The sequence below is a fragment of the Leucopleurus acutus genome, assembly GCF_964270905.1.
Source record: "Leucopleurus acutus genome assembly, chromosome: 9".
Taxonomy (NCBI): Eukaryota; Metazoa; Chordata; class Mammalia; order Artiodactyla; family Delphinidae; genus Leucopleurus; species Leucopleurus acutus.
Genome location: NC_139144.1, coordinates 71,753,376 through 71,767,670, shown reverse-complemented (window position 1 = coordinate 71,767,670; position 14,295 = coordinate 71,753,376). Strand labels below are relative to the sequence as shown.

Here is a 14,295-nt window from a genome sequence, read left to right as displayed (position 1 = left end):
TATAATCTCTTCAAGTATTTTCTCAGTCCCTTTTTTTCCCTCTACTTCTTCTGGTACCCCTATAATTCAAATGTTGGTGCATTTAATGTTGTGCCAGAGGTCTCCGAGATTGTCCTCAATTCTTTTCATTGTCTTTTGTTTATTATGCTCTGCAGTAGTTATTTCCACTATTTTATCTTCCAGGTCACTTATCCGTTCTTCTGCCTCCATTATTCTGCTATTGATTCCTTCTAGAGAATTTTAATTTCATTTATTGTGTTCTTCATCATTGTTTGTTTGCCCTTTAGTTCTTCTTGGTCCATGTTAAACATTTCTAGTATTTTCTCCATTCTCTGTCCAAGAATTTGTATCATCTTTACTATCATTACTCTGAATTCTTTGTCAGGTAGACTGCCTATTTCCTCTTCATTTGTTTGGTCTGGTGGATTTTTACCTTACTTCTTCATCTGCTGTGTATTTCTCTGTCTTCTCATTTTGTTTAACGTACTGTGTTTGGGGTCTTCGTTTCACAGGCTGTAGGTTCAGAGTTCCCATTGTTTTTGGTGTCTGCTCCCAGTGGTTAAGGTTGGTTCAGTGAGTTGTGTAGGCTTCTTGGTGCAAGGGAGTGGTGCCTGTGTTCAGGTGGATAAGGCTGGGTCTTGTGTTTTTGGTGGGCAGGACCACACCCTGTGGTGTGTTTTGGGGTGTCTCTGAACTTATTATGATTTTAGGCAGCCTCTCTACTAATGGGTGGTTTTGTGTTCCTGTCTTGCTAGTTGTTTGGCATGGGTTGTGCAGCATTGTAGCTTGGTGGTCGTTGACTGGAACTGGATCTTAGTGTTGAGACAGAGATCTCTGGGAGAGCTCTCGCCGATTGATATAATGTGGGGCCAGGAGGTCTCTGGTGGTCCAATGTCCTCAGTTTGGCTCTTCCATCTCAGCGGCTGAGGCCTGACAGCCAGCCAGAGCACCAAGACCCTGTCAGCCACACAGCTCAGAAGGGAGGGAGGGAGGGAAATAAATAAATAAAATAAAGTTATTAAAATAGAAAAAAATTATTAAAAATAAAAAAGGTAATAAAAAAAGGAGAAAGAATGAAGAGAGCAGCGAAACCAAAAAACAAATCCTCCAATGATAACAAGTGCTAAAAACTATAATAAAAAAAAACAAAAAACAAAAAACAGACAGTCAGAACCCTAGGACAAATGGCAAAAGCAGTGCTATAGAGACAAATCACAGAAAGAAGCATACACATACACACTCACAAAAAGAGAAAAAGGAAAAAAAAATTATATATAAAATTAAAAAAGGACGAGAGCAGCCAAATCAGTAAACAAATCTACCAGTGATAATAAGCTCTAAATACTAAACTAAGATAAACATAAAACCAGGAGCAAATTAGATGCAGAAAGCAAACTCCAAGTCTACAGTTGCTCCCAAAGTCCACCTCCTCAATTTGGGATGATTCGTTTTCTATTCAGGTATTCCACAGATGCAGGCACATCAAGTTGGCTGTGGAGATTTAATCCACTGCTCCTGAGGCTGCTGGGAGAGATTTCCGTTTCTCTTCTTTGTTCACACAGCTCCTGGGGTTCAGCTTTGGATTTGGTGCCGCCTCTGAGTGTAGGTCTCCTGAGGGCATCTTTTGGGAGGTCTGAGGTCTTCTGCCAGCATTCAGTAGGTGTTCTGTAGGAGTTGTTCCACATGTAGATGTAGTTTTGATGTATTTGTGGGGAGGAAGGTGATTTCCATGTCTTACTCCTTCGCCATCTTGAAGGCGCCCCCAGCTTCAGTCTACTTGAAAGCAGTGGCCTCTAGAATCTCAGCAATGGCAGCAAGAGAGGAATCCTCTGCAGTCTCCTCTCTGAAAAGTGGGACACCGTGCCATGTGTCAGTGCGGCATATGGGGAAATCCATGGGTGACATCAAAGTGTCCTTTGTGACTCAGGGGTCTGTCTGTCAAGCCAAAGAGCCGTCATGCACAGTACCATCCTCTTCTGAAAATTCCTACATCCAGGCTTCAAATGCAGAGCTCCGTCAGAAGGATCCTGAGTGCCCCCAAAATCCTGCCTGGCTTCAGCCCCAGTGACCTCTCTGAACCTGTTCCCTGTCTTCAGAACAGAGTCAGGGTTAGCACTCAGTTTTGCTGGGAGAATAAGTACATGTAAAATGCCTGGCTCCGAGCCCTTACTGAAACCAAGCAGGACTCAGTGGGACTCCTGGACACAAAAGTATTTTTACATTTCTTAAAGGTTTTATTAGTGGGCACGTATCATTTAAAGACATTAAAATCTTCATTTTGAAAAAGTAAAAATGAGAAGAGACAGAAAGTTGTACTTAGCTTTGTTTTATACCATTTAATTATGGAGATTGATCTAACTAAAGGCCATTCTTCTGTCATAAAATCTTGACAGTATTGTTAATGGGAAGGTTTTGAAGAAACATTAATTGTCTCAGATCTTTATAAACCATATTCCGTGTCATTCATTGACAGATACTGTCTGAAATCTAAGGTTGATGAAAGATGGAAAAGAATGCTTTTAAATAAAGTGTCCTTAACCCCTTGTAGATATGACACAGAGAATAACTGTGGCTCATCGTAGGCTATTTAGATTTAAAATCTACCTGCTCCTTGTGTAAGGTATTAGTTTGAAAGACTCAATCCTGTGGTGAGCCAAGAAAAAAAGCTGCTGTGTTGAAGACTGTTTAATAGCTTAATTTGGGCCTAAAATTTGTGAAAGAGACAGTCTCCCTCTGTGACAATGGCTGGACTCCTCTTCTGAGTGTGTTTTAAGGAAATGGTTCTCACAGAGTTAACAGTCAGTAGTGTGGCAAGGACCTGGACTCATCCTTTCGGCAGGAGCTAAAGAATTCTAAGGGCAAAGCTCCCTTTCAAGGTCGTTTTCACCTTTACATGATTGATAATAAGTTTGGAGGAGTGTTCAATGGAGATAAACTCTGAAATCTACAAAAATCTGAATGTTACAGCTTTAGGAAGGTAAGTGAAAGAACTTGATGAGTCAGCATTAAAGATTTTGTGCTTCCAGAGTCCCGTTTCAGCTCTCAGAACATCAGTAATATATCCAAGTGTTTGATGGCTAAACCCAAAACCTGTCTTTGGAATTGCTAACTTGCTAGTAACAGTATCTAATCTTACTAAGTTCTGTTATTTTGCTGCATTCCGGTAGGATTGTTGTCTTCCTTAACTTTGTAGGGATATTTTTGGCTACCCCCCCCCCCCCGCCAGCTACCTGCTGGAAAGCACGTTAAGAAAAGTTAAAGTTAAGAAAAGCAAGTTAAGCTCATTGAAATAATGAGCTTAAGATAATTCATTTTCTGGAAGTCAAGTCTCTTAAGGAGAATAGTGTGAGAATCCAAAGAAGGAGGATAGAAAGTTAATAGCTGTGCACTCAAGTCTCCATTCTGACTTATTCCAGTGAAGGATTTTTAGTTCTTAGAAGTATGTTCTAAAATACCGTCAGGGGCTTCCCTGGTGGCGCAGTGGTTAAGCATCTGCCTACCAATGCAGGGGACACGGGTTTGAGCCCTGGTCCAGGAAGATCCCAGATGCCACGGAGCAACTAAGCCCGTGCACCACAACTACTGAGCCTGCGCTCTAGAGCCTGTGCTCCGCAGCAAGAGAAGCCACTGCAATGAGAAGCCCGTGCACTACAACCAAGAGTAGCCCCCACTTGGCGCAAGGAGAGAAAGCCCTTGCACAGCAACGAAGACCCAATGCGGCCAAAAATAAATAAATTCATTAATTAATTAAAAATAAAATAAAATACTGTCAGGTCTAGGATGTATGCATAAACAAGTAATGATAATAATACAATCTACCTTTAAAGAAATTGGAGTTTTGCAAATTCATTACTGTTGATTAACACCACTATGGCTCAAGTGACCCAACTCAGCCAGCCTGGGGTTTTGCTCGGTAGAGAATCTGATCCCTTAGCGTGGGATCTATTGCTTCTGAGCAAGAGAAGGGCCAGATAAGAAGTCAGCTAAATAGAGGATGATCATGTTTCCTGGTTGGAAAGGGATTAAGTTAATGTATGGCCTAGATTGCAAGAGTCTTTTACGTGTTTGTTTATTTCACTTTTGCTCCCTAAAAGTTTGTTCATAAACACTTTGTGGCTCATACTTTTTCCCTGCAACTGTTCATTTTCTTATGCTACATCCCAGTTCCTCACCTAGTCCATGGAAGTCCAGCACAGCCCCTCTGCACTTGTTACCGTCTTTGAGGTAGATTTCTCAGATTGAGTTGCTCTCCACTTACCCTTTCCTAGAGTATGTTTATATTTATAAGTAAAATGAAAAACATGAGAGGAATCTGAAAAATTCAGATAGACTGATAGGTTTGTCACCTATCTTGCTGTCCAGAGAACTCTGCATGCTGCTCCAACTATTCTGAAGGAGACGCCTCTGTAACCATGATCAGTAGATCTTAGACAAGCCTGAAACACATCTGTCCACCATGGGCTTGGGCATAGGAGAATCGGTCATATAACCCTTGTTTTATTACACACTGTGAGAGAAATTAAATAGTAAACACCTGCAAAATTAAGTTAAAAAGTAGATAACCTGGTAAGTTTAGCATGAAAGCATGCCAAACTGAACACAGAAGCTGAACAGGGGAAAAAAAAAAAAAAGGCTAAAAAAGGCTAAGATGGGGGAATTCCCTGGTGGTCCAGTGGTTAGGACTCTGCACTTCCACTGCAGGGGGCATAGGTTTGATCCCTGGCCGGGGAACTGAGATCCCACATGCCGCCCAGCAAAGCCAAAAAAAAAAAAAGTCTAAGATGATTTCATAAGTGGACTTGGTCTTAACACTGAAGGCTATTAATGTGACGTGCAGGAAGCCCTTTCATTCTGTCTCAACTGAACCCTTGGCTCTCCTGCCGAGAGAGCTTCCTGTGTGGCGTCTGGAGTAGAGAGGGCTCATCTTCTGAAGCCTTGTGTCTAGTGTCTGGACGTCTCTAAATGCCCCAGTGCCTTTAAAGATACTGGTTTTCCACCCTCTTGTAAAGAGCTTCCCTGCCCTCCATAAGGCTCATTCCATACAGTGCTGCAACTTTCTACCTGTCCTAGTTACTGCCTTCTACCTGTATAGATATTCCTGGCCAGCAAAGAAGAAGGGAGGATGGGGCAGTGGTGGCTGTTTCCTTTCCTACAGTCAGCCTAGCCCCTAGTTCAAAGTTGTCTCCTCCTTTTGGTTGACCTGTCCAGTGCCCTCTCCTCTTATTTCTTGGTCACTTCCACTCCAGCGACCTTCATTTGTGTTCTGCTTCACTGTGGTCTCTCTTGGCCATCCTTCATCCCCAGCCAGCAGGACCTCCCATGTGTGCTAAATAACTACTGGATGCGTGCATGCGTGGGTGCACGGACGGATGCACGCACGGATGAATAAGATCATCCAGAGCCACTTCTAATCAAAAGTCGTAAATTCTTGATTTCCTGACCACAACCTTTCAACCTTCCAATTTTCTATTAACACTCTACCTATTTTTCAGTCTTATTCTGTTCCAATAAACCCCCCCCCCCCGACTTCACTTTCTTCTTTTTATTATTCAGACTATCCCTTAATCTTTAGTTCTGCTGTACCTGCATGGGAAGTAAAAACAAGCCCTAGATCAGTCTGTCAACATTGCCCCCTCCTCTACTCCTCCTTAGGTGGTTACACATTAATTAGTGGAGGGAATTATACAGTTCCTATAGGTTAGGATCAGCCTGATGGGTATAGAAGCAGGACCATCCACACTGCAGGCCAACCAATCAGCTCCCCCTCTCAGTCCCCACAAGAGCTATCGACAAGATTGTGCCATTCTGCCTGCCTCACCACTTCCCGTGTCCTTAACAGAGAAAACAGAAGCCATCAGACAGGAACTTCCTTAACTTCCTGTGTTCTCTCCTCTGCCATCTGCAAACTAATCTGCATCCTTCCCTTCCTTCCTGCTTCCTGTCTCAGGGGATGGGGCAAGACTCCTTCCCTCCAAGCCTGATTCTTCCACCTGCTTCCCTCAGGATCTTCCTCCCTCCCGACTCCCCTGGGACCTTGCTCCTCTCAATGTCTGCTTTTGCTCCTGCAGCTATGTTTCCTCTCTTCTGGCAGTAGTCTCAGATTTTTTAACATGCTCAAGCCTCTTTCTTTAAAGACAAACAAAATTGTAATAGCTACCACACTGCCTTTTCCCTTCCCCTCTCAGCCACCTGCAGGAAAGGCCAGTCTTCACTCACTGTCTCTACTTCCCGCCACTCTCTTCCATTTGTTCCTCAGGCTATTTCTGTCCCCGCAGCTCAAATGAAGTTTCTCCCTTGAGGTCACTAACATTAACGCGGGGGCCAACACTACTGGACCCTTTCTAAATCTTTCCTTATTTGACTTCCCTGTAGCATGAAACACTATTGATTACCCTTCTTGAAAATCCCATATTCCAGTATTCACCTTAGTTTCATCCTTCTTCTCCTTTGAGTACTCTTCTCTCTTATCTGCATCTTTTTTTTTTAATTTTACTGAAGTATAATTGATTCACAATGTTGTATTAATTTCTGCTGTACAGTATAGTGACCCAGCTACACACGCAGTTATTCTTTTTCATGTTCTTTTCTATTATGGTTTATCACAGGATATTGAATATAGTTCCCTGTGTTATACAGTAGGACCTTGTTGTGTATCCATCCTATATATATATATTAGTTTATATCTTATCTGCATCTTAAATGTTGGTGCTATCGTGGATTTAATCCTTGGACACCATCTCATGCACTTCTGTGGATTAACCTGCCGCATCTCTGCTGCTGACAGCCAGCTATGGGCTTGTAGCCCAGAACTTTTACCAGCCTACTGAACATCTTCAGCTCGGTTCACCAGAGATGCCTCAAACTCAGCTTGTCCAAAACTAAGTTCTTTATGCCATCTCCATCATCTCCTGCGGTGAACAGAACCCTGCAGTTTTTCTTGACTTCTCACACTCATCCCCATATCTAAATGCTTGGTTTCACGACCAGTCAGTGCCACCTCCCCTCCTTGGTAGTACTTTTTTTTTTTTTTGCGGTACACGGGCCTCTCACTGTTGTGGCCTCTCCCGTTGCGGAGCACAGGCTCCGGATGCGCAGGCTCAGTGGCCATGGCTCCGAGGCATGTGGGATCTTCCCGGACCGGGGCACAAACCCATGTCCCCTGCATTGGCAGGCGGACTCTCTACCACTGCACCACCAGGGAAGCCCTCCTTGGTAGTACTTTAATCTAGGGAATTTAAACCAGGTGTCAGAATCACCTTGAGTTTTTATTTAAGATGTTTACGGTAGTCCCAAGGCTTTTTTGCTACTGAAAAGAATCACGGCCTTTAGCCACACTAAACTACATATAGCTGTCTGACTACACCTGTACTTTGTAAAACAGTTGTTTTTTAAGTTATTTTAGACTCACAGAAGAGTTGCAAAAATAGTACAGAAAATTCCCGTATACCCTTCACCCAGCTTCTCCTTATGTTAACATCTTACATAACCATAGCACATTTATTGAAACTAAATTAACCTTGGTATAATACTGTTAACACAAAACTTATTTAGATTTCACAAGTTTTTCCAGTAATGTTATTTTTCTAGTCTAGGATCTAATCCAGGATCCCACATTGCATTGAGTTGCCATATCTCCATAGTCTTATATATGTATGTTTTTCCTCCAATGTCTTTCTATGTATCGTTTCTTCCACATAACCTGCCTTTCTCTCCCTTACCTGCCCGGGCGAGCCTTACTCTTTGCGACTGAGGTCAGATAGCCTCTTTCCCATAAGGTTTCCTCTCCCTTCCCTGGCAGAGCTGGAATCCAGGGATCTTTATCACAGCTTTGTAATCAGTATTAACAGATGAATGCAGAGGTCAGGCATGTAATGCCCTCACAGACAGACACTGTGTTTATTTCCTTGTTACATTCCTTATACCGAATTAAAGGACTGTCAAATAGTAGGACTTTAATAAATGTTTAGTAGTGACATTAAGGATGACGAATCATATTGAAAGTATCCCCAGAAGAAGGTATTTTGCTGCCACAACTGGTTCGATTAACTGGCAATATATCGTTTCAACTGGATTGTCTAAATTACTATCATTTTTAATTTAATTCTCTACTTCCTGCAAATTACAGGCCCCTTAATTTGATTAATATACTATGAATCTCTGTACCAGTGTATTTCTGAAGAAATTTTTAATTTATTTCTCTCAATCACATAGCTTGCATTATTGCAGATACCACATTTCTGGAAGAGTGTCTATAACTGACCATTGCATCTCTTTCTTGTGCCTAGGACAGTGGTCAAAAAGTAGCCTGGGGTGTGATGCAACATTTAATGCTGTACCAACTGATTTTAATTCTGGACAAAGAAATAGACTGTGACCATGCTATATAATCTCACAGAAGACAGAGGCTACTCCTGCTGCCACATAGCCTGCATTTTAACTCTTCTGTAAGAATCTGAGGGAACACATCCCTCCTGTCAGATCTGATTCATGTCGAGTAAAGCAAAGGGCTGGCTTTATTCTCCCTCTTCTCTAATTTGTAATAAATTAACTTCATGCCATTTTAAAATGACTCGCACAGATCCCAGCCTATCAAAGCAAACACAGAGAATTGTCCTTTCCTACGACAATGACATTGTTTTGTTCCCACAATCCAGTAGCAGCCTCAAGAGGCTGTGGTCATGTCGCCTTGTCTCTCCTAGAAAGAATGGCTCAGTGAATCGTTCCCTCATCTCTCTGTCATCATACATCTGCCATAACGCCAGGAAGACTTTAGCTGTGTCTGTATCTGTCGCAAGAGGACAGGGAGGACAGTCCTTCTTATTCTCGTATCCATATTGCCTTGTTCCATGCCCGCACTGGATTTGATGAAAAAAATCGTCCCTATGCCAACACCAAATCAGTTGTGTTCCAAGTGTTCCCTGGAATGCAAGTGATCCACATTTAACCCTCCATGTAGTTTAGGGGTGTGACTGGATTCCACTGCGGTGACAAAACCATCTATCAACTACATGCAGTGTAATTTTGTGCAAAACTGCAGTTTCTTGGTGTCGAGCCTACATTGCTCAGATTCGCGGGCCTTCAGACACCCAGCCACAACTCCTTTGTACTGTTTTTCCAATTAAAACACAGGCAGCGCCATGCTGTCCTTTACCAGCTCCATTTCCTTGATTTCATGAACTCTTAGCCCTCCAGCTGGAAGGAGATCGCTCATTCCTGTTTGTTTTCTCCCGTCCATGCTGTGGTTCTCACAGTGCAGACCCTTCTCCCACCCGGCAGAAGAACCGAGGGATTCACTGCTGACTCTTGCTCATTCCCTGGCTTCTGCTGGTGAGCTGTGTATTTCCTCTTAAGAGTCTGGACAACCTTTTTGGCTTAAACCCTTGCTGACCACTGCCCCTGCCTCACAGGCCCATCTTCTGTAACCCATTTCTATTCTTCCCTGATCTTCAACCTCATTTCTCTTCCATAAATTCTCTCTCATCAAGTGACTGAACGAATGATCTCTATCTCACCTGTTGTGTTTCCAGTCTCCCATGTCATGCCTTCTCTGCTCTTACCTGCCCCTCTTCCCCACTGCATCCAGATCACGTGATCCCTTTTGCTCCCTGAGTGGTTTCAGAACGTCAACTAGCCATTTCACTGTAGGACTCATAGCCATTTCATGTATGAAACTATTTCAGATCCACAGACCACTCTAAGCTCTCTCCCAGGGTGTCTTCCACAAACATACATTTTTTTTGAAAAATGAACTTTTGGGGGGGGTCTTTCTTAGACATACCCACCATTCAGTATGTTATCTATAAATTGATACATTTTAAATTTGTTATAGCAAAACTCAAAACCTGGTTAAAACAAGAGTCACTGGAAGAGTCATTGTTGTCATAACTACTGTGTCGTATAGTAGTTGTAAGCACAAACTTTGGTTCAGATCCTGGCTCTGATAGTTACTGATACTGTGATATTGAGGAAATCACATAAGCTCCCCAGGTTACAATGTCCTGCCTCATAGGATTATTATCAGAATAAGAAAATGCACACAGAGTGCTTAGCCTAAATGGTGGTTGCTGGGATTGCCTTTAAAAGCTCCAGTGTTGTGTGATGTGTTATGGGTGCATGCTGAAAACCTCAGAGGACAAGAAAAGATAGGCCATGAGATTTTCTCTGCAGGCCACTTAAGTTCTTTGGAAATAGATTAAAACTCTAACCCCATACCTAGCGTATGGCCTTGACTCCTACGGGACCAAAAAACCAGCTCTGAACTCCTGGTAAATATTATAGTAAAGGGTTCACAGAGACCAAAGGGTAATTATGTACTTTTCTTTACTGAATTTAAGGGTAGAATTCCTACCCACCCACCCCCCACTTGCTCCCCACACCAACAGCAACACACACAGCACACACATATGCACACCAGTATTGTTGGTGCAAGGTCTTCAGATAACTTTTGTGTCCAGAGTAATGTTTGCATTAGTTACTGTGTTTTGCATTGAGTAAGGGTGATAGAGTTTAGCTGTAAGAAGCTCTCAAGGTGTCACATCTCGGAATCAGAGAGACTCCGATGCTGAGGTCTTGGTCCCCCAGGCTGGGAGAGAAGTGCAGTGAACTAGAAAAGGTGACACTGACCTGGCCACAGTGACTGGCCCCGGTGAAGGCAGCCAAGGCTTCTATTCACGGTGCCCGCTATGGACACGACACAGCAGTGACTGGTCCCTGACTGCCAGTTGAACTACATGAGCTCAGCAAGCAGGAATTCTAAAAGGCTTCCAGAAGTGCTCAAGAGCAGGCAGCTAGTTAGCTGGAGGGAAGGGAGCTAAGAGATCTATCTATAGGGGCAGGATTTCTGTGAACAAATGGAGCATACCAGGCCAGGGCATACTCCAGCTTCTGGGGAGGAGGTCTGGAAATAGCTAGACAGTGTCTAGACTGGGTTTGCATGAGACTTCAGTCCCAATAGGAGGTATGGTTCGACAAATGGAGCATAAGTCAGGCTGGGGATGGCAGACCAGAGCATGTTTCTGACCCCATAGACCAGATCCAGGCAGGAAATAGGTCCAGTATGGGTTGCTGTGACTCACGTTATAGCTTGCTGTGCTCCAAGCCCTGATACCAAGAACAGGATTGAGGAGAGGGGACGGTGACCCCAAGTTCCAGAACATTACTTTGCCTAAGCACTTTTTCTCAGGAAAGCATCTGAAGTGTTCACTTTATAATTATGCTTTAAACTATATGCATTCTTCTGTCTAAATGAAATATCTTGCAGTAATAAAAGAAAGCATTTGGAGTCATGACATGAGAAGAGAGTTATGGAGGCTGTTTATTGTGTTTGTTGGTCCTCCCGTTACTGGACAGGTGTGCTGGGAAGAACGTCTTGTAATATTCTGATTCTGTTTCTCTCAACTTGTTAGAGAGGTCTTTCTTAAAGATTTATTATTAAAATTTTTTTGTAACTCACACAGAGTAGTCTAGAAAACCAGAGGGATTCTGTGCTTAATTTCCTACCTGTTCCCAAGACACTAGCCTTGAAAATATTTAAAGAAATAAGGTTCCTATGTTTATACTCAAAATAAGCTAAGCTATACCATCTCTGTATCTGTTACAATATTTTTTCTCAGAATTTTAATATAAAATCACCTTCATTATAAAAGCAGTATATAGATAAATAAAATAAAAACACCAGACTGTCATTACCCAAACAATGTCAACTGTTCACCCCATAGTGTATATCTTTCTGAATGTTTTTCTGTATGGACTTCGTTTACCCAAATGATACATATTTTTAATAGACTTTTTTAAAGAGCAGTTTTAGTGTACAGTAAAGTTGAGAGTAAAGTACAGAGATTTCCCTTCCACCCATTGCCTCCACACATACGGAGCTTCCCCCATTAGCAACATCACTCACCAGAATGGTACATTTTTTACCAAGGGTGAACCTACACTGACACATCATCATCACCCAAAGTCCATAGTTTACCGTAGGGTTCACTCTTGGTTTTGTATATTCTGTGGGTTTGGACAAATGTATAGTGACATGTATCCATCATGATAATATCACACTGCCTTAGAAAAATCTGTGCTCTGCCTGCTCATCCTTTCTCCTACTCCCCAAACCCCTGGCAACCACTGATCTTTTTTACTGTCTCCATAGTTTTGCCCTTTCTAGAATGTCACATAGTTGGAATCATACAGTATGTAGCCTTTTCAGATTGGCTTCTTTCACTTAGTGATATGCATCAAGGTTCCTCCATGTCTTTTCATGGCTTCGTAGCTCACTTCTCTTTAGCACTGAATGGTATTCCATTTTCTGGTTGTACCACAGTTTATCTGTTCATGTACTGAAGGATATCTAGATTGCTTCATTATATATATATTTTTAATTTCCTTTTTTCAGTTAATGACTTTTCCAATCATTAATTTTTCTTTAATCTCATCTAGAACTTAGTTAATGTATACATTTCAAAAAAAAAAAAATCCTTTTCAGCAAGTTTGTCCAAATCCAGGACCATTACATTGTATCTGGCTATCTATCTCTTAAGTCTAGAACAATCCTTTTTTTCACAAAACTTGACTTGAAGGTACAAAGCCAAGCATCCTACAGAAAGTGCTGCCTCTGGCTTTGTCTGGTTGCTTCCCCCTAACATTCAGCATGTCGCTCTGTCCTTCGTATTTCCTGTGAAGTAGCAGTTGAACCTGTAGGTGTAACAGATTCAGGTTCCACAGCTTTGTAAGAACACATTGCAGACGATGATGTGTTTCTTTGCATTGCCCTGCGTTTGAGGGCTGACAACCCAGTCCCCCCACGGGCATCTGTCGTGACAGACATCTGTCGTGACAGACATCTGTCTGTCGTCTGGCCAGTAGGAGGTAACCTGTGTGGCATCATATGAATGTTCATTTCCTCATCAACAGTTTTCCTGCTGGTTTTAGCACTTAGCAACAATCATTGACTAAAATAAGAATTACACTAGGAATACGAAACTGTATTTTTTAAAACCTATAATTCCTTTTACATTTGTTGGCTGGCATTTTCTGTAGAGACTTCTCAACATAGTGGAGCTATTAGATTATCCTGAAATACAGAGTCCTTTAATTGCCAGTTTTCAAAGTAAGGAGTTGTTTAATATCCGCCTCAGAGGAGATGTGGGAAGAATGTAAGCACTTTTTTTAAATGCGATGGTCACTGCAGTATGATTTCTTGAGCACTTCCAATGTTGCAGGCTCTATGATAAAGGCCTTATGTAATCTAATTCTCATGACGGCACAATGAGGTTATAGAGAGAGAAAATGGAAATCACAAGAGGTTAAACAACTTGATACAGTTACTTGTGTGGGAAGTAACAGAGATAGGATTCAAACCCAAATGGGTCTGAGTCCAAAATCCGTGCGTAATTCCTCTTAGACATTTTTGTTGCATTTTACTTAAAAGCCAAATTCTATTTGTAATAATATGTGGAATATTTCCCAGTTCATAAACACTAGAGATGGATATCATGCTTAATAATTCTCATGAGGTCTCTTCTCTCCCCTATCCCATTTTTAAAAATATTTTTTGCAGTGTGAAGAAAACACAAATCTTCAGGATACTACCCGCTACCTCAAACTTCCTTTTTCCAAGGGCATTCTCCTTGGGAATAATAATCAAGCCATGAAGGCCACAAAGGAGTCTTTTTGGATAACATCTTTTCTCTGTTCCACAAAACTCACACAAAACGGTAATTATAATACTGTTTTATTTGAAAGCCCTTGTATTTAAGTAGTCATGTGAATTTTGATAGGATATTCAATAAACATCAATGTTATGTATAATAACTTTGCACTAGAAAAAATGTTGATCTTTCTGTTTGTGATTTCCAATAATGTGAAAACAATTGTGACCCAATGATCTCTTAAATGCATGTAGTTTAAGGACTATAGAATTATCCCAGTATTGGCACCCAAGTACACAACTCTTCAAAATAAACCGTCAAACCCAGCTACTTTAAAAAAAAAAAAAAAGACCAGGATTACCACCACCTTAATTTCTCTTGCTTTATAGCTCCATAGACAGTGCTAATTGCAGACTGTAGAGTGAAGGCTGTTTTTTGTTTAATTAGATGGATATTGCTTTTCTATTCTAGCATTACTTTTTATGTCAGTGATTGTTTAGCAAGTTATGATTAATAAAGCAAGCTCTTCTCCTTGGCAAACTGTCGTGAAAACATTGTCTATAATGAAGGAAGCAAATTAAACATTTTTGAGTTCTTCATGGTTGCCATGTAAGCCTTCTGGAAAGCATCCTGAATGCCATATTAATAAAAT

The 14,295-nt window shown here is 41.7% G+C and overlaps 1 protein-coding gene across 2 annotated transcripts in view; it reads left to right on the top strand.

Moving 5' to 3' along the window:
* The window catches only part of DOCK4 (dedicator of cytokinesis 4), a 481,996-nt gene that overhangs the window by 326,313 nt on the left and 141,388 nt on the right, over positions 1–14,295 (top strand). For both annotated transcript variants that reach the window (XM_082846152.1, XM_082846151.1), the window contains exon 17: positions 13,553–13,709. In XM_082846152.1, the coding sequence (XP_082702278.1) occupies positions 13,553–13,709 (157 nt within the window). The remainder of the gene's footprint in view (positions 1–13,552; positions 13,710–14,295) is intronic.